The sequence below is a fragment of the Leptodactylus fuscus genome, unplaced genomic scaffold, assembly GCF_031893055.1.
Source record: "Leptodactylus fuscus isolate aLepFus1 unplaced genomic scaffold, aLepFus1.hap2 HAP2_SCAFFOLD_144, whole genome shotgun sequence".
Classification (NCBI taxonomy): domain Eukaryota; kingdom Metazoa; phylum Chordata; class Amphibia; order Anura; family Leptodactylidae; genus Leptodactylus; species Leptodactylus fuscus.
In genome coordinates this window covers 7,991-30,542 of record NW_027440166.1, presented here as the reverse complement: position 1 = coordinate 30,542, position 22,552 = coordinate 7,991, and the positions used below count along the sequence as shown (strand labels likewise).

At 50.8% G+C, this 22,552-nt stretch overlaps 1 protein-coding gene across 1 annotated transcript in view; it reads left to right on the top strand.

The window, feature by feature from the left end:
- ACAP1 (ArfGAP with coiled-coil, ankyrin repeat and PH domains 1) overlaps positions 1-8,865 on the top strand; it is a 157,585-nt gene extending 148,720 nt beyond the window's left edge. The window contains exons 18-21 of the mRNA XM_075261477.1: positions 2,489-2,673; positions 2,758-2,867; positions 2,944-3,054; positions 8,778-8,865. Coding sequence (XP_075117578.1) covers positions 2,489-2,673; positions 2,758-2,867; positions 2,944-3,054; positions 8,778-8,865 — 494 coding nt within the window. The remainder of the gene's footprint in view (positions 1-2,488; positions 2,674-2,757; positions 2,868-2,943; positions 3,055-8,777) is intronic.
- The last annotated feature ends 13,687 nt before the right edge of the window (positions 8,866-22,552 follow it).

Below are 22,552 nucleotides of genomic sequence, written 5' to 3'. Positions count from 1 at the left end.
TTCTCCATCTTTTCTCCTTCCTGTATCCTCTAGGTCTCTCCATCTTTTCTCCTTCCTGTATCCTCCAAGTCTCTCCATCTTTTCTTCTCCCTGTATCCTCCAGGTCTCTCCATCTTTTCTCCTTCCTGTATCCTCCAAGTCTCTCCATCTTTTCTCCTCCCTGTGTCCTCCAGGTCTCTCCATCTTTTCTCCTCCCTGTATCCTCCAGGTTTCTCCATCTTTTCTCCTCCCTGTATCCTCCAGGTTTCTCCATCTTTTCTCCTCCCTGTATCCTCCAGGTCTCTCCATCTTTTCTCCTTCCTGTATCCTCCAGGTCTCTACATCTTTTCTCCTCCCTGTGTCCTCCAGGTCTCTCCATCTTTTCTCCTCCCTGTGTCCTCCAGGTCTCTCCATCTTTTCTCCTCCCTGTGTCCTCCAGGTCTCTCCATCTTTTCTCTTTCCTGTATCCTCCAGGTCTCTCCATCTTTTCTCCTCCCTGTGTCCTCCAGGTTTCTCCATCTTTTCTCCTTCCTGTATCCTCCAAGTCTCTCCATCTTTTCTCCTCCCTGTGTCCTCCAGGTCTCTCCATCTTTTCTCCTCCCTGTATCCTCCAGGTTTCTCCATCTTTTCTCCTCCCTGTATCCTCCAGGTCTCTCCATCTTTTCTCCTTCCTGTATCCTCCAGGTCTCTCCATCTTTTCTCCTCCTTGTATCCTCCAGGTCTCTCCATCTTTTCTCCTCCCTCTATCCTCCAGGTCTCTCCATCTTTTCTCCTCCCTGTATCCTCCAGGTCTCTCCATCTTTTCTCCTCCCTGTATCCTCCAGGTCTCTCCATCTTTTCTCCTCCCTGTGTCCTCCAGGTCTCTCCATCTTTTCTCCTCCCTGTATCCTCCAGGTCTCTCCATCTTTTCTCCTTCCTCTATCCTCCAGGTTTCTCCATCTTTTCTCCTTCCTGTATCCTCTAGGTCTCTCCATCTTTTCTCCTCCTTGTATCCTCCAGGTTTCTCCATCTTTTCTCCTTCCTGTATCCTCTAGGTCTCTCCATCTTTTCTCCTTCCTGTATCCTCCAAGTCTCTCCATCTTTTCTTCTCCCTGTATCCTCCAGGTCTCTCCATCTTTTCTCCTTCCTGTATCCTCCAAGTCTCTCCATCTTTTCTCCTCCCTGTGTCCTCCAGGTTTCTCCATCTTTTCTCCTTTCTGTATCCTCTAGGTCTCTCCATCTTTTCTCCTTCCTGTATCCTCCAGGTCTCTCCATCTTTTCTCCTCCCTGTATCCTCCAGGTCTCTCCATCTTTTCTCCTTCCTGTGTCCTCCAGGTCTCTCCATCTTTTCTCCTTCCTGTATCCTCTAGGTCTCTCCATCTTTTCTCCTTCCTGTATCCTCCAAGTCTCTCCATCTTTTCTCCTCCCTGTGTCCTCCAGTTTTCTCCATCTTTTCTCCTTTCTGTATCCTCTAGGTCTCTCCATCTTTTCTCCTTCCTGTATCCTCCAGGTCTCTCCATCTTTTCTCCTCCCTGTATCCTCCAGGTTTCTCCATCTTTTCTCCTTTCTGTATCCTCCAAGTCTCTCCATCTTTTCTTCTTCCTGTATCCTCTAGGTCTCTCCATCTTTTCTCCTTCCTGTATCCTCCAAGTCTCTCCATCTTTTCTTCTTCACTCTTCTCTAGATCTCTTCTCCTTTATTTCCTTCCTTTCTCCTGATCTCTCCTTTGTTCTCTGCTCTCCACATCTATTCTCCAGGCTGACTGGACTAAACGAACCCAGAAAGTACAAACCGTATACCCTTTCTTTTCCTTGAAATAAAGACATGACAACTTGGCTTAAAACTCAAAATTTTGGTGGATGAGGGTCGGCCACAGCTTTTATTTTGTAATTAACTCGTGCAACCTCATAACCGGAAGTGCTAAGCACCACCATAACCAACCAGAACAATAGTGTATGGGCGGGCGCGGTATGCCAGCCGCGAGGCTCCCCACGTCACTCATTAACACCTCCACTACCCACTCAATAACAATAAACCGCCAGTTGTGACTTCTCAAGGGACATAATCCAAAGAGTCTAGAAAAGAAACAAGTATCAATACACAACATCAAAACAAGAAGAACAGATACCAAAAGGGGGGGGAGGGCGGGAAACTCTCTGCAGGGGATTCCGGATAAGAGGCCTGAAAGGAGGAGACTTAGCAATTTACCAACCCAAATAACCAATGGCAGAAAAGGGGGGAATTAAAGGGAGAGGGACAACATCATAATTGTGTATACAATAAAACACACCACAAACCGGCAGGAATGAAATCACTAAGGCGTATTACTGAAAGCAGGAGGACGCCATTCAGTCATGAACGCCGTCGCTATGCGGATAGGCGTTCTACAATTCTTCTCCCGATCTCTCCTCCATCTTTCCCTTCCTCCTCCAGATTTGATGCTTGTAGGGCTGGGCCCGTCTGTTGTTAGATTGGCTTACCTAGCTGTTATCCACTGGCTGTAAAGATGATTTTTTACCCCTCTACACAGGTGCCAAGTCTGGAATGGGTGATGGGCATGATGTGCCGACGCTCCATCCAGGAGCCCTCTTATACCGAGCAGCAGAACACCGCTTTCTGCCAACTATGGCTGATGCTTTGGCACATGGTGCAGATGTGAACTGGGTGCACAGTGAGGAAGATGGCCGCACTCCGCTCATACAGGCTGTGCTTTCTGTAAGGCACCTTCATGTTTAGGTCTTCATTTTATATTCCATAAGCTGTCTCATGACAACCACATGCTTCTTCTGTCACCTCCAGGACTCTCTGGTCGCTTGTGAGTTTCTTCTCCAGAATGGGGCAAGTGTAAATCAGGTGGACAAACATGGGCGAGGACCCCTTCATCATGCCACTCTCCAGGGCTATACAGGGTAAGAGGGCAAGTCCACTGCTTGTCACCTGCTGGCCACCAGTTTGCTGCTGACCTCTGACTGTCTCATTACACAGGTTGGCCTGTCTCTTCCTGAAGCGGGGGGCAGATATCAATGCTGTGGACCTTGATGGGAAAGATGTCCTCTCTATTGCCATAGAAGCTGCAAACGCTGACATTGTGACTCTGTGAGTGTTTGTACATCATGTACCCTGAGTGTGAAACATGGGGGGTGGAGAAAGTAGGTGACTCCGACACCAAAGAATCAGCAGGACAGAGTGACAACCTGGAAGGACATCACAATGTACAGGCTGGTTGTCAGTAGTAATAGAAGAATAACTGTCCTGTAGTATAAGGGGGCGGATCTCATGTCAGATCACATGTCATTGTATCAGTGATGTCAGTAACAGGGGGCGGGGCTGTGACAACCTCTCAGACATGATATATACAGCTGGTTGTCAGTAACAGGGGGCGGGGCTGTGACAACCTCTCAGACATGATATATACAGCTGGTTGTCAGTAACAGGGGGCGGGGCTGTGACTACCTCTCAGACATGATATATACAGCTGGTTGTCAGTAACAGGGGGCGGGGCTGTGACTACCTCTCAGACATGATATATACAGCTGGTTGTCAATACCAGGGGGCAGGGCTGTGACTACCTCTCAGACATGATATATACAGCTGGTTGTCAGTAACAGGGGGCGGGGCTGTGACTACCTCTCAGACATGGTATATACAGCTGGTTGTCAGTAACAGGGGGCGGGGCTGTGACTACCTCTCAGACATGATATATACAGCTGGTTGTCAGTACCAGGGGGCGGGGCTGTGACTACCTCTCAGACATGATATATACAGCTGGTTGTCAGTAACAGGGGGCGGGGCTGTGACTACCTCTCAGACATGGTATATACAGGCTGGTTGTCAGTAACAGGGGGCGGGGCTGTGACTACCTCTCAGACATGGTATATACAGGCTGGTTGTCAGTAACAGGGGGCGGGGCTGTGACTACCTCTCAGACATGATATATACAGCTGGTTGTCAGTAACAGGGGGCGGGGCTGTGACTACCTCTCAGACATGATATATACAGCTGGTTGTCAGTAACAGGGGGCGGGGCTGTGACTACCTCTCAGACATGATATATACAGCTGGTTGTCAGTAACAGGGGGCGGGGCTGTGACTACCTCTCAGACATGATATATACAGCTGGTTGTCAGTACCAGGGGGCGGGGCTGTGACTACCTCTCAGACATGATATATACAGCTGGTTGTCAATACCAGGGGGCAGGGCTGTGACTACCTCTCAGACATGATATATACAGCTGGTTGTCAGTAACAGGGGGCGGGGCTGTGACTACCTCTCAGACATGGTATATACAGCTGGTTGTCAGTAACAGGGGGCGGGGCTGTGACTACCTCTCAGACATGATATATACAGCTGGTTGTCAGTACCAGGGGGCGGGGCTGTGACTACCTCTCAGACATGATATATACAGCTGGTTGTCAGTAACAGGGGGCGGGGCTGTGACTACCTCTCAGACATGGTATATACAGGCTGGTTGTCAGTAACAGGGGGCGGGGCTGTGACTACCTCTCAGACATGGTATATACAGGCTGGTTGTCAGTAACAGGGGGCGGGGCTGTGACTACCTCTCAGACATGATATATACAGCTGGTTGTCAGTAACAGGGGGCGGGGCTGTGACTACCTCTCAGACATGATATATACAGCTGGTTGTCAGTAACAGGGGGCGGGGCTGTGACTACCTCTCAGACATGATATATACAGCTGGTTGTCAGTAACAGGGGGCGGGGCTGTGACTACCTCTCAGACATGATATATACAGCTGGTTGTCAGTAACAGGGGGCGGGGCTGTGACAACCTCTCAGACATGATATATACAGCTGGTTGTCAGTAACAGGGGGCGGGGCTGTGACTACCTCTCAGACATGATATATACAGCTGGTTGTCAGTAACAGGGGGCGGGGCTGTGACAACCTCTCAGACATGATATATACAGCTGGTTATCAATACCAGGGGGCGGGGCTGTGACAACCTCTCAGACATGATATATACAGGCTGGTTGTCAGTAACAGGGGGCGGGGCTGTGACTACCTCTCAGACATGATATATACAGCTGGTTGTCAGTAACAGGGGGCGGGGCTGTGACTACCTCTCAGACATGATATATACAGGCTGGTTGTCAGTAACAGGGGGCGGGGCTGTGACTACCTCTCAGACATGATATATACAGCTGGTTGTCAGTAACAGGGGGCGGGGCAGTGACTACCTCTCAGACATGATATATACAGCTGGTTGTCAGTACCAGGGGGCGGGGCTGTGACTACCTCTCAGACATGATATATACAGCTGGTTGTCAGTAACAGGGGGCGGGGCTGTGACTACCTCTCAGGCATGATATATACAGCTGGTTGTCAGTAACAGGGGGCGGGGCTGTGACAACCTCTCAGACATGATATATACAGCTGGTTGTCAGTAACAGGGGGCGGGGCTGTGACTACCTCTCAGACATGATATATACAGCTGGTTGTCAGTAACAGGGGGCGGGGCTGTGACAACCTCTCAGACATGATATATACAGCTGGTTGTCAGTAACAGGGGGCAGGGCTGTGACAACCTCTCAGACATGATATATACAGCTGGTTGTCAATACCAGGGGGCAGGGCTGTGACTACCTCTCAGACATGATATATACAGCTGGTTGTCAGTACCAGGGGGCGGGGCTGTGACTACCTCTCAGACATGGTATATACAGGCTGGTTGTCAGTAACAGGGGGCGGGGCTGTGACAACCTCTCAGACATGATATATACAGCTGGTGTTCAGTAACAGGGGGCAGGGCTGTGACAACCTCTCAGACATGATATATACAGCTGGTTGTCAGTAACAGGGGCGGAGCTGTGACAACCTCTCAGACATGGTATATACAGCTGGTTGTCAGTAACAGGGGGCGGGGCTGTGACTACCTCTCAGACATGATATATACAGGCTGGTTGTCAGTAACAGGGGGCGGGGCTGTGACAACCTCTCAGACATGATATATACAGCTGGTTGTCAGTAACAGGGGGCGGGGCTGTGACAACCTCTCAGACATGGTATATACAGCTGGTTGTCAGTAACAGGGGGCGGGGCTGTGACTACCTCTCAGACATGGTATATACAGCTGGTTGTCAATACCAGGGGGCGGGGCTGTGACAACCTCTCAGACATGATATATACAGCTGGTTGTCAGTAACAGGGGGCGGGGCTGTGACTACCTCTCAGACATGATATATACAGCTGGTTGTCAGTAACAGGGGGCGGGGCTGTGACTACCTCTCAGACATGATATATACAGCTGGTTGTCAGTAACAGGGGGCGGGGCTTTGACTACCTCTCAGACATGATATATACAGCTGGTTGTCAGTAACAGGGGGCGGGGCTGTGACTACCTCTCAGACATGGTATATACAGCTGGTTGTCAGTAACAGGGGGCGGGGCTGTGACTACCTCTCACACATGATATATACAGCTGGTTGTCAGTAACAGGGGGCGGGGCTGTGACTACCTCTCACACATGATATATACAGCTGGTTGTCAGTAACAGGGGGCGGGGCTGTGACTACCTCTCAGACATGATATATACAGCTGGTTGTCAGTAACAGGGGGCGGGGCTGTGACTACCTCTCAGACATGATATATACAGCTGGTTGTCAGTAACAGGGGGCGGGGCTGTGACTACCTCTCAGACATGATATATACAGCTGGTTGTCAGTAACAGGGGGCGGGGCTGTGACAACCTCTCAGACATGGTATATACAGGCTGGTTGTCAGTAACAGGGGGCGGGGCTGTGACTACCTCTCAGACATGGTATATACAGGCTGGTTGTCAGTAACAGGGGGCGGGGCTGTGACAACCTCTCAGACATGATATATACAGCTGGTTGTCAGTAACAGGGGGCGGGGCTGTGACAACCTCTCAGACATGATATATACAGGCTGGTTGTCAGTAACAGGGGGCGGGGCTGTGACTACCTCTCAGACATGGTATATACAGGCTGGTTGTCAGTAACAGGGGGCGGGGCTGTGACTACCTCTCAGACATGATATATACAGCTGGTTGTCAGTAACAGGGGGCGGGGCTGTGACTACCTCTCAGACATGATATATACAGCTGGTTGTCAGTACCAGGGGGCGGGGCTGTGACTACCTCTCAGACATGATATATACAGCTGGTTGTCAGTAACAGGGGGCGGGGCTGTGACTACCTCTCAGACATGGTATATACAGGCTGGTTGTCAGTAACAGGGGGCGGGGCTGTGACTACCTCTCAGACATGATATATACAGCTGGTTGTCAGTAACAGGGGGCGGGGCTGTGACAACCTCTCAGACATGGTATATACAGCTGGTTGTCAATACCAGGGGGCGGAGTTGTGACTACCTCTCAGACATGATATATACAGCTGGTTGTCAGTAACAGGGGCGGAGCTGTGACTACCTCTCAGACATGATATATACAGCTGGTTGTCAGTAACAGGGGGCGGGGCTGTGACTACCTCTCAGACATGGTATATACAGGCTGGTTGTCAATACCAGGGGGCGGAGTTGTGACAACCTCTCAGACATGATATATACAGCTGGTTGTCAGTAACAGGGGGCGGGGCTGTGACTACCTCTCAGACATGATATATACAGCTGGTTGTCAGTAACAGGGGGCGGGGCTGTGACTACCTCTCAGACATGGTATATACAGCTGGTTGTCAGTAACAGGGGGCGGGGCTGTGACAACCTCTCAGACATGATATATACAGGCTGGTTGTCAGTAACAGGGGGCGGGGCTGTGACAACCTCTCAGACATGATATATACAGCTGGTTGTCAGTAACAGGGGGCGGGGCTGTGACTACCTCTCAGACATGATATATACAGCTGGTTGTCAGTAACAGGGGGCGGGGCTGTGACTACCTCTCAGACATGATATATACAGCTGGTTGTCAGTAACAGGGGGCGGGGCAGTGACAACCTCTCAGACATGATATATACAGCTGGTTGTCAGTAACAGGGGGCGGGGCTGTGACTACCTCTCAGACATGGTATATACAGCTGGTTGTCAGTAAGAGGGGGCGGGGCTGTGACTACCTCTCAGACATGATATATACAGGCTGGTTGTCAGTAACAGGGGGCAGGGCTGTGACAACCTCTCAGACATGATATATACAGCTGGTTGTCAGTAACAGGGGGCGGGGCTGTGACAACCTCTCAGACATGGTATATACAGGCTGGTTGTCAGTAACAGGGGGCGGGGCTGTGACTACCTCTCAGACATGATATATACAGGCTGGTTGTCAGTAACAGGGGGTGGGGCTGTGACAACCTCTCAGACATGATATATACAGCTGGTTGTCAGTAACAGGGGGCGGGGCTGTGACTACCTCTCAGACATGATATATACAGGCTGGTTGTCAGTAACAGGGGGCAGGGCTGTGACAACCTCTCAGACATGATATATACAGCTGGTTGTCAGTAACAGGGGGCGGGGCTGTGACAACCTCTCAGACATGATATATACAGCTGGTTGTCAGTAACAGGGGGCGGGGCTGTGACAACCTCTCAGACATGGTATATACAGCTGGTTGTCAGTAACAGGGGGCGGGGCAGTGACTACCTCTCAGGCATGATATATACAGCTGGTTGTCAGTAACAGGGGGCGGGGCTGTGACAACCTCTCAGACATGGTATATACAGCTGGTTGTCAGTAACAGGGGGCGGGGCAGTGACTACCTCTCAGGCATGATATATACAGCTGGTTGTCAGTAACAGGGGGCGGGGCTGTGACAACCTCTCAGACATGGTATATACAGCTGGTTGTCAGTAAGAGGGGGCGGAGTTAATGTTTTGTTCTTTTTCTAGGCTGCGATTGGTGAAGATGAGGGAAGCAGATATTGCACTTGGACAATCAGGTTTGCTGCCATCATACAGATTCCATCGTACACAATGACCACATCTCCATTTTCTTTTCCACATTCTGGCCTTCATGTAGTATATAGCGGGAGGCAGGACACACATGGGATATTCTCCCCCTATATACAATTAGAAGAGACGGTTATCAAGCAGTTAAATCATCAATTAGACAACCAGGAGCGGCCTGTAAGAGGCACATAAGGTATATATACTGTATACTGTCCCACTGTGCTGCCTCCAGACTCCAGGAAATACCATAAGGTAAATTTCAGCTTTCCCGTTGGTCCATCGGCAGTAGACAAAGCAATACTATCTGGTGGGAATTCTGTTGTCTCCTTAAAGGGTTTTTCCGGGCAGAATTTTTTTGTTTTATAAAGGTGTTAGTGCTAGTAATGGGTTAGTAAGTGCACCCATATACTTTTAGCACTGTTTGGAGTGATTTCTGGGTGTCTCTAGTTGCTATTGGCATTCTCTGCCTTTGTATACCTGGTGTAGCTTCCTGTGTAGTGGCTACACTAATTCCCACTAACTCAGCTTCCCCCTCTTCTCTCACTCCTACACTCCCCCTCCCTGTCTCACTAAGCTAGCGATCTGCCCATTACTAGCCCCTCTTCCCTCCTGTCTCACTAACCTAGTGATCCACCCATTACTAGCCTCTCCCAACCCCCCTTCCTTGTCTCACTAAGATAGTGATCTGCCCATTACTAACCTCTCCCACTCCCCCGTCTCTCTTTAGCCTAGCAATCCGCCCATTACTAGCCCCTCCCACTCTACCCTATCTCTCTTTAGCCTAGCGATCTGCCCATTACTAGCCACTCCCACTCCCCCGTCTCTCTTTAGCCTAGCGATCCACCCATTACTAGCCACTCCCACTCCCCCATCGCTCTTTAGCCTAGCGATCCCACCCATTACTAGCCCCTCCCACTCCCCTATCTCTCTTTAGCCTAGCCATCCGCCCATTACTAGACCTCCCACTCCCCCGTCTCTCTTTAGCCTAGCAATCCGCCCATTACTAGCCCCTCCCACTCCCCATCTCTCTTTAGCCTAGCGATCCCACCCATTACTAGCCCCTCCCACTCCCCCATCTCTCTTTAGCCTAGCCATCCGCCCATTACTAGCCCCTCCCACTCCCCCGTCTCTCTTTAGCCTAGCGATCCACCCATTACTAGCCACTTCCACTCCCCCATCGCTCTTTAGCCTAGCGATCCGCCCATTACTAGCCCCTCCCACTCCCCCATCTCTCTTTAGCCTAGCGATCCCACCCATTACTAGCCCCTCCCACTCCCCTATCTCTCTTTAGCCTAGCCATCCGCCCATTACTAGACCTCCCACTCCCCCGTCTCTCTTTAGCCTAGCAATCCGCCCATTACTAGCCCCTCCCACTCTACCCTATCTCTCTTTAGCCTAGCGATCTGCCCATTACTAGCCACTCCCACTCCCCCCTGTCTCTCTTTAGCCTAGCGATCCACCCATTACTAGCCCCTCCCACTCCCCCATCTCTCTTTAGCCTAGCGATCCGCCCATTACTAGCCACTCCCACTCCCCCATCGCTCTTTAGCCTAGCGATCCGCCCATTACTAGCCACTCCCACTCCCCTATCTCTCTTTAGCCTAGCGATCCGCCCATTACTAGCCCCTCCCACTCCCCATCTCTCTTTAGCCTAGCGATCCCACCCATTACTAGCCCCTCCCACTCCCCCATCTCTCTTTAGCCTAGCCATCCGCCCATTACTAGCCACTCCCACTCCCCCATCGCTCTTTAGCCTAGCGATCCGCCCATTACTAGCCACTCCCACTCCTCTATCTCTCTTTAGCCTAGCGATCCGCCCATTACTAGCCCCTCCCACTCCCCCATCTCTCTTTAGCCTAGCGATCCCACCCATTACTAGCCCCTCCCACTCCCCATCTCTCTTTAGCCTAGCGATCCGCCCATTACTAGCCACTCCCACTCCCCCATCTCTCTTTAGCCTAGCGATCCGCCCATTACTAGCCCCTCCCACTCCCCCATCTCTCTTTAGCCTAGCAATCCGCCCATTACTAGCCCCTCCCACTCCCCCATCTCTCTTTAGCCTAGCGATCCCACCCATTACTAGCCCCTCCCACTCCCCCATCTCTCTTTAGCCTAGCGATCCGCCCATTACTAGCCCCTCCCACTCCCCCATCTCTCTTTAGCCTAGCAATCCGCCCATTACTAGCCCCTCCCACTCCCCCATCTCTCTTTAGCCTAGCGATCCGCCCATTACTAGCCCCTCCCACTCCCCCATCTCTCTTTAGCCTAGCAATCCGCCCATTACTAGCCCCTCCCACTCTACCCTATCTCTCTTTAGCCTAGCGATCTGCCCATTACTAGCCACTCCCACTCCCCCCTGTCTCTCTTTAGCCTAGCGATCCACCCATTACTAGCCACTCCCACATCTCTCTTTAGCCTAGCGATCCGCCCATTACTAGCCCCTCCCACTCCCCATCTCTCTTTAGCCTAGCCATCCCACCCATTACTAGCCCCTCCCACTCCCCCATCTCTCTTTAGCCTAGCGATCCGCCCATTACTAGCCCCTCCCACTCCCCATCTCTCTTTAGCCTAGCAATCCGCCCATTACTAGCCCCTCCCACTCCCCCATCTCTCTTTAGCCTAGCGATCTGCCCATTACTAGCCACTCCCACTCCCCCCTGTCTCTCTTTAGCCTAGCGATCCGCCCATTACTAGCCCCTCCCACTCCCCATCTCTCTTTAGCCTAGCGATCTGCCCATTACTAGCCCCTCCCACTCCCCCATCTCTCTTTAGCCTAGCAATCCGCCCATTACTAGCCCCTCCCACTCCCCCATCTCTCTTTAGCCTAGCGATCCGCCCATTACTAGCCCCTCCCACTCCCCCATCTCTCTTTAGCCTAGCCATCCGCCCATTACTAGCCACTCCCACTCCCCCCTGTCTCTCTTTAGCCTAGCGATCCGCCCATTACTAGCCCCTCCCACTCCCCCATCTCTCTTTAGCCTAGCCATCCGCCCATTACTAGCCACTCCCACTCCCCCCTGTCTCTCTTTAGCCTAGCGATCCGCCCATTACTAGCCCTTCCCACTCCCCCATCTCTCTTTAGCCTAGCGATCCGCCCATTACTAGCCCCTTCCACTCCCCCATCGCTCTTTAGCCTAGCGATCTGCCCATTACTAGCCCCTCCCACTCCCCCATCTCTCTTTAGCCTAGCGATCCCACCCATTACTAGCCCCTCCCACTCCCCCATCTCTCTTTAGCCTAGCGATCCGCCCATTACTAGCCCCTCCCACTCCCCATCTCTCTTTAGCCTAGCGATCCGCCCATTACTAGCCCTTCCCACTCCCCCATCTCTCTTTAGCCTAGCCATCCGCCCATTACTAGCCACTCCCACTCCCCCCTGTCTCTCTTTAGCCTAGCGATCCGCCCATTACTAGCCCCTCCCACTCCCCCATCTCTCTTTAGCCTAGCGATCTGCCCATTACTAGCCCCTCCCACTCCCCCATCTCTCTTTAGCCTAGCCATCCGCCCATTACTAGCCACTCCCACATCTCTCTTTAGCCTAGCGATCCGCCCATTACTAGCCCCTCCCACTCCCCCATCGCTCTTTAGCCTAGCGATCCGCCCATTACTAGCCACTCCCACTCCCCCATCGCTCTTTAGCCTAGCAATCCACCCATTACTAGCCACTCCCACTCCCCCATCGCTCTTTAGCCTAGTGATCCCACCCATTACTAGCCACTCCCACCCTTCCCGTCTCCCTGGCTAACCTATTCCGCCCACTACTAGAAGACAGGAAGAGGGGAGGAGCCATTTCCTGGACGCAGGAAGGCTTGGTAAGTATTGATGGGGATAGGGGAGGGGAAGAGTGATGGTGACGTTCCGTTTCGGAAGTGGTGAGAAAGAACGTCACTGGATTATCAGAAAGTGTCCCTGGGGTGGTCACATGACCACTCCCGGGATATGGGTAATTACTGAAGTAAATTTTAAGTTAGGGGAGGGTGGGGGTTTAGTTTAGGGGTTAATTTTTTGTTTTTTCTGGACAAGTCCTTTAAGTACCACTTTGCAAAAAGGCCAAATCTTCCGAGACCATCATGTCCAACCTGTAGTGCCTAATAACCATGGTAATGGATGACTATATTGCCATCAGGCATATTCTGGTGCGATGGGACCATGCCAGTTCTGCCCTGATATTAGGATGGCTGGGGTAGACAGCACCCCCACAGATTCTGGTGAGGGTTGTTCTGAGATCGCAGATCCTAGTGGAGTCTGATCCATCTTGGCTGGTGCTGCAGTCTTTAGCTCTGCCCATATAGAGGCCTGTATATAAGGCAGGACGGCTCTTCTCACATCCAATCTATGTACAAGCTCTTTGTTGGTCCTTTTCAGGATGAGGCCAGGACACCGGTGAGATTATCTCCAGACTGATGTTGTAGGTAGAAGAATTGAATTCTGGTGATGTTCTCCTGGTCACACAGTCATCCCCGACTCCCAGATCTGGAGAACAGAGAACTTGATATTCTCTAATCCTCTGGGCTGACCGTCTTGGTCGTACTAGATTTATATATTTTTGATTGTCTTAAAGACTCTCGGAGATGTCTGGAGATACAGACTGTTGTGCACTGAAGGCTGCGAAATGGACCTTCAGAGTGTTATCTTCTAGGCCTTCAGCAATTGAAGGATGGATGGAGCAACTTCTTGTGTTATTGAGGGAGCCTCCAGATTAATAGCTGTTCATATTCTACTACATAGTGAGACAGTCCAGTGTCTTCATGCAGACATTCAAGATGTTAATATAACGTGTATGGGGGGAAAAATGTATTTATTTCTTAAAGGCTTCCTAGCCCAAATTCAGGCATGAGTTGTAACCATGAACGTGTGCATGAAAGAGCCGTATCTGGAGAATGAAAGATTATGAATGATAATCTGTTTGCCCTTAGCCCAAACAGCAGCACAACTGGGGTATTCCTGCCCCTATAGATAATCTGGTCTCCAGGAGAGCAGACAGAGCTGAAACTTGGACCTTCAGGGTAGCGGGTGCTAGCCCCCTTTCCAGGCCGTCTTGTAGGAACTTCAAGACTGAAGTTCTGTTAGGGTCGCGTTGTTTACCTGTACACCAATTCCGGAATATCCAGGCGATCCTTCGGTAGCTCTGATTAGTTGATTCTGCTCTTGAATGTGCTAGGGTCCTTAGCACTCCCTGGGACAATCCTCTTTCTCCGCATACGGCATTGTTAGCCTCGAGGTAGTGAGGTTGAATTTGTCCAGGCCCTGACACGGCCGGCTGTTTAGAGTTACCAGGTTTCGGACTGTTGGAAGCCTCCAGTAGTTCCCCCGACTCATAAGGATGAGGTCAGTGAACCATGCCCTTTTTGGCCAGAATGGCATGATCACTATTGCTGAGGTCTGGTCCTGCCTGAGTTTCGTCAATACCTTCAGAATCATCGGAATGGGAGGAAAAACGTATGCCAGCTTGAACCTCAAAGGTATTGACAGGGCATCCACTGCCTTCCCGGTACAGGGAGCAAAACCTTTCTACTTTGGCGTAGTATTGGGTGGCCATCAGACCCACCTCGGGGAGACCCCACATCTCGGTGAGATGGTGAAAGATGTCTTGGTTCAGGGACCATTCTCCTGAGGTTGTCAAACCTCTGCTGAGCTGATCCGCCAGGATGTTCAGACAACCTCGGATGTGTACCGCTGACAACTGGAGAAGATTCTGTTCTGCCCAGGCGAAGATCAAGTTGGTAACCTGCAGAAGAGAGGGGGACCTGGTTCCCCCTGTTTGTTGATGTAACAGACTGCCGTCAGGTTGTCCGTCCATATCTTTATTATTATTATTATTATTTATTTATATAGCACCATTAATTCCATGGTGCTTTACATTTGGGGGTTACATACAATACACAGTATTATATCTACCTGTATATTCTAACAATGACTGACTGGCACAGTGGGGTAGAGGGTCCTGCCCGCGAGGGCTCACATATCTTGACTGCTTTCCCCCGCAGAACAGGCGCAAACGTCAGAAGTGCTCGGTGAACTGCCGTAAGCTCGCGACAATTGGATGAGCGCATTCTCTCCAGATGGTTCCATGTACCTTGTGCCGGGGTCTCCCCCAGATGAGCTCCCCATCCTGTGAGGGAGGCATCTGATTTCAACAGGGTCCAGGTGAACCTGACAGAGGACTGCCCATCGCATAGATGGGACCACCAGGCTAGTGAGCGCCGGGTGCTGATGGTTAACTGGATAGGCTTCTGTTGTCCCGAAGGACTGTGATTCCAGACTCTCAAGATCTCGCTATGCAGTGGGCGCATGTGCCACAGGGCCCAGGGGACTGCTTCTATGGAGGCGGACATCAATCCTAGGACCTTCATAGCCGTCCTGATGGAGACTTTCCTGGTGATGGAGAGATGATGAACCGCACGAGCAATCTTTTCCTTGTGAGGAGAAGGCAGAGAGATCGTCATGTTGAGAGAGTCTAAGATGAAACCCAGGAACTGGATTCGTGTTGATGAAATCACGACTGACTTTTGCCAGTTTATTAGCCAGCCCAGCTGACTTAGCAAAGCTACTACGGTCTGTACCTGCGTGGTGAGGACCTCCTTTGACTGAGCCTTGAGAAGCCAGTCATCCAGATATGGGACTATGAAGATCCCTTGGAGGTGCAGGGCAGCAGCGACCAGAGTTATCACCTTTGTGAAGGTGTGGGGGGCTGATGATTTGCCGAATGGGAGGGCGGTGAACTGAAGGTGCAGTAATCTTCCATCCATGTATATTGCAACTCTTAGAAATTTCTTGTGTGCAGGAAAGATAGGTACGTGGAGATATGCGTCTCTTAGATCCAGAGTGACAAAGTGATCTCCGGGCTGCAGAAAGGGTAGCACAGACTTGATGGTTTCCATACGGAAACGTACCTTGCGGATGAACTGATTCAGGTACCTGAGATCGATAATCATTCGCCATCCGCCCGAAGTCTTGGGTACCAGGAAAACCGGAGAGTAGACACCTTGGCCTTGTTCCGCCTGACGAACAGGTTCCAGACCTGCTTTGTCCACGTATTCTTGGACGGATCTCTCCAGATGAAGTTGTTTGGGGCCCTGATAAGGGCGAGTTGTTATAAACCTGTCTACAGGACGAGATGTGAAGACTATCCTATAGCCTTCCTGCACCGTTTGAATGACCCAGGAATCCCGGGTGTGCAGACGCCAGGCAGCCAGATGATAGGAAAGACGGCCGCCTACTTCGGAGGGCATTGGGGGGAGGGAGGTAACACCATCAGAGGGTCTTTCTTCATTCACAGGAGGTACCGCGTCCTCTACTTCTGGACTGAGGTCTAGCGCGCCTCTGACCCTGGAGCCTCTCTGGGAAGATCCACGAACTGGAAAGGATCTTCGCCTCTCAGCAGGTTGGAGAAGATTCTTCCCCTTAGAATCAGCAAGGCCCTCCATTATTCTGTCCAGCTCTCTGCCGAAGAGCCTACCTGGTTCAAAGGGGAGCGAGCAGAGGTTGAACTTCGAAGAGTTGTCTACTCGCTAAGGCTTTAGCCATAGGGGACGTCTGGCCGCAGTGGAAAGTGCCATAGCTCTGGCAGCCAGTCTTTCCTGGAAAGGTGTGGCCTCCGAGAGATGGTCAACCAGCAAGTTGATGTCTTTCACTGTCAATAAGAGATCGTCCCGATTGACTCCTGCATCAATATCTCTGCTGAGTGAATGCAACTCAGATTGGAGGCCCGAGACGACCTCATTAGCCGCGATGGCCACAGAGGCCTGAGCGGAAGAGGCTGCATATGTACGTCTCAGGGACCCTTTCACCCGGCGATCCATGGGGTCTGGCAGACCTGACCTGTCTTCTGTGGGGAGCACTGTGCGCCGGGAGAGCTTCACTACCGCGATGTCCACCTTGGGGGGTGGACCCCAGGACCCCTGCTGGGATTCAGCGGTAGGAAATAGCGCTCTAAATCTCTTGGAAGGGATGAACGCCCTCTCGAGACTTCTCCATTCCCCCTCCATGGTCCGGATTAGGTCCAAGCTCCCCCTGTGGCTCGGCCCCTTGCCAGCCTCTCGATCTCTAGGCTTAATGATTTTAAATAGCCTAGGCATCCTCTCCAGTGGGAATATTTCCTTCTCCGCATCCTCGGAGGAGGAGTCCACCTCCCTGATATGAAGCTTTTCCAGGGGGGGGGGGGGAGAGGGCTCAGTTGACTCTAGGCGGGGCCTCTTCGCCAGTTGGGAAACGGTGTCCTCCACCTTTCAGGAACAGGAGGACACCGTTTCCCACCTGCTATTGCTTTGTTGAAACAAAGTTCCTTTGTTTCAACAAAGCAATAGCAATCCGCAATCACTACTCTAACACAGGGTGCTTGAGTAGGTGCCTGTAACCGAAATGGTCGCCCGCTAGGGCCGCCGCCGGAACCCCGGCCGCGACAGAAAGGTTCCGCCCAGCGGCCGGCACCACGCGCACATGCCCGCCGGAGCAGGAATGCAGGATGCGGAGGGGGGAGCCGGCAGCAGGGATAGCGCGGGACAAGGAAGAAAAAAGCAAAAGGAGCCGAAGGTAAGAATCCAGGGGGGAGAGGGAGCCCTGACCCCTGTAAGAGGCTAGAACACCTCTCCCCTGTCCTGTTCCACAGGACAGAAAAAAACACAAGGGGGAGTTGGTCTTCCGGCCTCTTATAGAGGTCAAAGCTGTTAGGACAGGTGGAATTTTTAATTACGTAACAGCTCATAGGGGCAGGAATACCCTAGTTCTGCTGTTGGGCGTAGGGGGAATAGATCTCTCCAGACTGGAAGCTTCCAGAATTTGTCTTTTGACAGAGATAATGAGAAAAAAAACTCGACGGGGCCATTATGGCATCACTGCAGCTACTTCTGCTCTTCTCATCCATAAATTTTCTCAGGAGCTTTGGGATAAAAGAGACTGGATGAACCACATAACTCAGATCACTGGACCAGTTTATGGAGCGATCCCCCATTGCTACGGGGTTCTCTTTTGGATACAGGATCCCAAATCTGTTGATCTTCCTTCCATGACACCATTGTATCCATCTGAAGGTGAGCCATCCTCTGGGATCAAACCTCCTTCTCCTGGGTTTGACTTCTGACAGTTGTTGAGTCCTGCAACCTTCTTGTAGGTTGATGTAATAACTGAGGTTAGGTTGCCTGCCTGTTTCAGGACCTTGCGATTTGCCAGGAATGTTTGTAAGTAATGCAATGCCAGCTTAATGGCTTTCTGTCCTCTTATTTTGGAGGCGAGAGTCTTCTCTGGATGACCATCGCTGTGGAATCATTTCCAATCTGGGTTGCACGGTGGAGACAGAGAGAAGCTCTTGTCCCAGTGGCGGCTTCTTACCCATATTGTTATGTTTGTAAACATCTTATGCGGCTTCTACCCAGTGGTCTGTATCTATAGACGAGGTCAATAGACCTAACACTCTCATGTTGGTTCTTATAGAACGCTTGTGTAATTTCTGATCTCTCTCCGTAGAGTTTCACGTCTATGGGGAATGCATTAACCAGAAGCCCCCCTCCCCCCTTCAGAATCTTCAGATCTATCCCAAGGTGACGATGATAGGATTGCCTTGAGGAAGATATAGGGAGCCCATTGTCCAGGTTTGGTATAACTGCAATTCCCTATAGATGTAGGGCTGCTGTTAGGACTTTGACAACCTTCATAAACACTGGAGGGGCTGAGGTGATCCCAAATTGAAGATGTATGAACTGGAGCAGTAGCATTCCTGTTCTCCTCTATATAGTCAAGTCTCTGCAATGAGCTTATCAATGGGAAAAATGAGAGGTTAATTGAGGACGTCAAATTTCCTTTTGGACAACTGTCACCCCTGACTATGTCGTCCTCATTCTGAGCTCCTTCTACAGGAATCTACTGAGATATATCAGATCTACCACAAACACCATTTCTAGTCAGGTTTTGACCCAGGAAACCTCTGGGATACTTTTACTTTTAGAGGGACTTGCTGTGATGCAGCTCCATAAACTCCTGCACTAACTGCGGAGGACGGGGCTGACGGGATAGACAAGAAATCCTGCCCAATTCTAATGCTCTGAGCTCCAGAGAGTGACCACTATTTACCCTCTGTAACTATATGAACTGAGAAGACACTCCGCCTTACTCTACTGGTGGTGATGGAGAACAGAAGGGGGCGCTATGGGGCTGGCTACACCTTTTTAATTCATTTAATATCTTGTTTTGTTTTGTTTTTTTAGTCTAACTTTCCTTTGAGAACAGGATGGCTTTATCTCTCTAATAGCAACCTAAGTATCTCCGTAAGATGTATAGCAAACAAACAGCAAAATGGCAGAGAATATAATAATGCTCCATCTCCTCTCCATAATGCTCCATCTTCTCTCCATAATGCTCCATCTCCTCCCTATAATGCTCCATCTCCTCCCCATAATGCTTCATCTCCTCTCCATACTGCTCCATCTCCTCCCCATAATCCTCCATCTCCTCCCCATAATGCTTCATCTCCTCCTCATAATGCTCCATCTCCTCCTCATAATGCTCCATCTCCTCCCCATAATGCTCCATTTTCTCTCCATACTGCTCCATCTCCTCTCCATAATGCTCCATGTCCTCGCCGTACTGCTTCATCTCCTCCTCATAATGCTCCATCTCCTCTCCGTACTGCTCCATTTCCTCTCCGTACTGCTCCATCTCCTCTCCGTACTGCTCCATCTCCTCCCCTTACTGCTCCATCTCCTCTCCGTACTGCTGCATCTCCTCTCCGTAATGCTCCATCTCCTCTCCGTAATGCTCCATCTCCTCTCCATACTGCTCCATCTCCTCCCCATAATGCTCCATCTCCTCTCCATAATGCTCCATCTCCTCCCCATAATGCTCCATCTCCTCTCCATACTGCTCCATCTCCTCTCCATACTGCTCCATCTCCTCCCCATAATGCTCCATCTCCTCTCCATAATGCTCCATCTCCTCCCCATAATGCTCCATCTCCTCTCCATAATGCTCCATCTCCTCTCCATACTGCTCCATCTCCTCTCCATAATGCTCCATCTCCTCTCCATACTGCTCCATCTCCTCCCCATAATGTTCCATCTCCTCCCCATAATGCTCCATCTCCTCCCCATACTGCTCCATCTCCTCCCCATACTGCTCCATCTCCTCTCCATACTGCTCCATCTCCTCTCCATAATGCTACATCTCCTCCCAATAATGCTCCATCTCCTTCCTATAATGCTACATATCCTCCCCATAATGCTACATCTCCTCCCCATAATGCTCCATCTCCTCTCCATAATGCTCCATCTCCTCCCTATAATGCTCCATCTCCTCCCCATAATGCTTCATCTCCTCCTCATAATGCTCCATCTCCTCCCCATAATGCTCCATCTCCTCCTTATAATGCTCCATCTTCTCCCCATAATGCTCCATCTCCTCCCCATAATGCTCCATCTCCTCTCCATAATGCTCCATCTCCTCCCCATAATGCTCCATCTCCTCCCCATAATGCTCCATCTCCTCCCTATAATGCTCCGTCTCCATCTCCTTCCTATAATGCTACATATCCTCCCCATAATGCTCCATCTCCTCCCCATAATGCTCCATCTCCTCCTTATAATGCTCCATCTCCTCCCCATAATGCTCCATCTCCTCCCCATAATGCTCCATCTCCTCTCCATAATGTTCCATCTCCTCCCCATAATGCTCCATCTCCTCCCCATAATGCTCCATCTCCTCTCCATAATGTTCCATCTCCTCCCCATAATGCTCCATCTCCTCCCCATAATGCTCCATCTCCTCCCCATAATGCTCCATCTCCTCTCCATACTGCTCCATCTCCTCTCCATACTGCTCCATCTCCTCTCCATAATGCTCCATCTCCTCCCCATAATGCTCCATCTCCTCCCTATAATGCTCCGTCTCCATCTCCTTCCTATAATGCTCCATCTCCTTCCTATAATGCTCCATCTCCTCCCCATAATGCTCCATCTCCTCCCCATAATGCTCCATCTCCTCCCCATAATGCTCCATCTCCTCCCTATAATGCTCCGTCTCCATCTCCTTCCTATAATGCTCCATCTCCTCCCCATAATGCTCCATCTCCTCCCCATAATGCTCCATCTCCTCCTTATAATGCTCCATCTCCTCCCCATAATGCTCCATCTCCTCCCCATAATGCTCCATCTCCTCTCCATAATGTTCCATCTCCTCCCCATAATGCTCCATCTCCTCCCCATAATGCTCCATCTCCTCTCCATAATGTTCCATCTCCTCCCCATAATGCTCCATCTCCTCCCCATAATGCTCCATCTCCTCCCCATAATGCTCCATCTCCTCTCCATAATGCTCCATCTCCTCTCCATAATGCTCCATCTCCTCTCCATAATGTTCCATCTCCTCCCCATAATGCTCCATCTCCTCCCCATAATGCTCCATCTCCTCTCCATAATGTTCCATCTCCTCCCCATAATGCTCCATCTCCTCTCCCTAATGCTCCATCTCCTCTCCATAATGCTCCATCTTCTCCCCATAATGCTCCATCTCCTCTCCATAATGCTCCATCTCCTCTCCATAATGCTGCATCTCCTCCCCATAATGCTCCATCTCCTCTCCATAATGTTCCATCTCCTCCCCATAATGCTCCATCTCCTCTCCATAATGCTCCATCTTCTCCCCATAATGCTCCATCTCCTCTCCATAATGCTCCATCTCCTCTCCATAATGCTCCATCTCCTCCCTATAATGCTCCGTCTCCATCTCCTTCCTATAATGCTACATATCCTCCCCATAATGCTCCATCTCCTCCCCATAATGCTCCATCTCCTCCTTATAATGCTCCATCTCCTCCCCATAATGCTCCATCTCCTCTCCATAATGCTCCATCTCCTCTCCATAATGTTCCATCTCCTCCCCATAATGCTCCATCTCCTCCCCATAATGCTCCATCTCCTCTCCATAATGTTCCATCTCCTCCCCATAATGCTCCATCTCCTCTCCATAATGCTCCATCTCCTCTCCATAATGCTCCATCTTCTCCCCATAATGCTCCATCTCCTCTCCATAATGCTCCATCTCCTCTCCATAATGCTGCATCTCCTCCCCATAATGCTCCATCTCCTCTCCATAATGTTCCATCTCCTCCCCATAATGCTCCATCTCCTCTCCATAATGCTCCATCTCCTCTCCATAATGCTCCATCTCCTCTCCATAATGCTCCATCTCCTCCCTATAATGCTCCATCTCCTCTCCATAATGTTCCATCTCCTCCCCATAATGCTCCATCTCCTCCCCATAATGCTCCATCTCCTCTCCATACTGCTCCATCTCCTCTCCATAATGCTCCATCTCCTCTCCATAATACTCCATCTCCTCCCCATAATGCTCCATCTCCTCCCCATAATGCTCCATCTCCTCCCTATAATGCTCCGTCTCCATCTCCTTCCTATAATGCTCCATCTCCTCCCCATAATGCTCCATCTCCTCCCCATAATGCTCCATCTCCTCCTTATAATGCTCCATCTCCTCCCCATAATGCTCCATCTCCTCTCCATAATGTTCCATCTCCTCCCCATAATGCTCCATCTCCTCTCCATAATGTTCCATCTCCTCCCCATAATGCTCCATCTCCTCCCCATAATGCTCCATCTCCTCCTTATAATGCTCCATCTCCTCCCCATAATGCTCCATCTCCTCCCCATAATGCTCCATCTCCTCCCCATAATGCTCCATCTCCTCCCCATAATGCTCCATCTCCTCCCCAT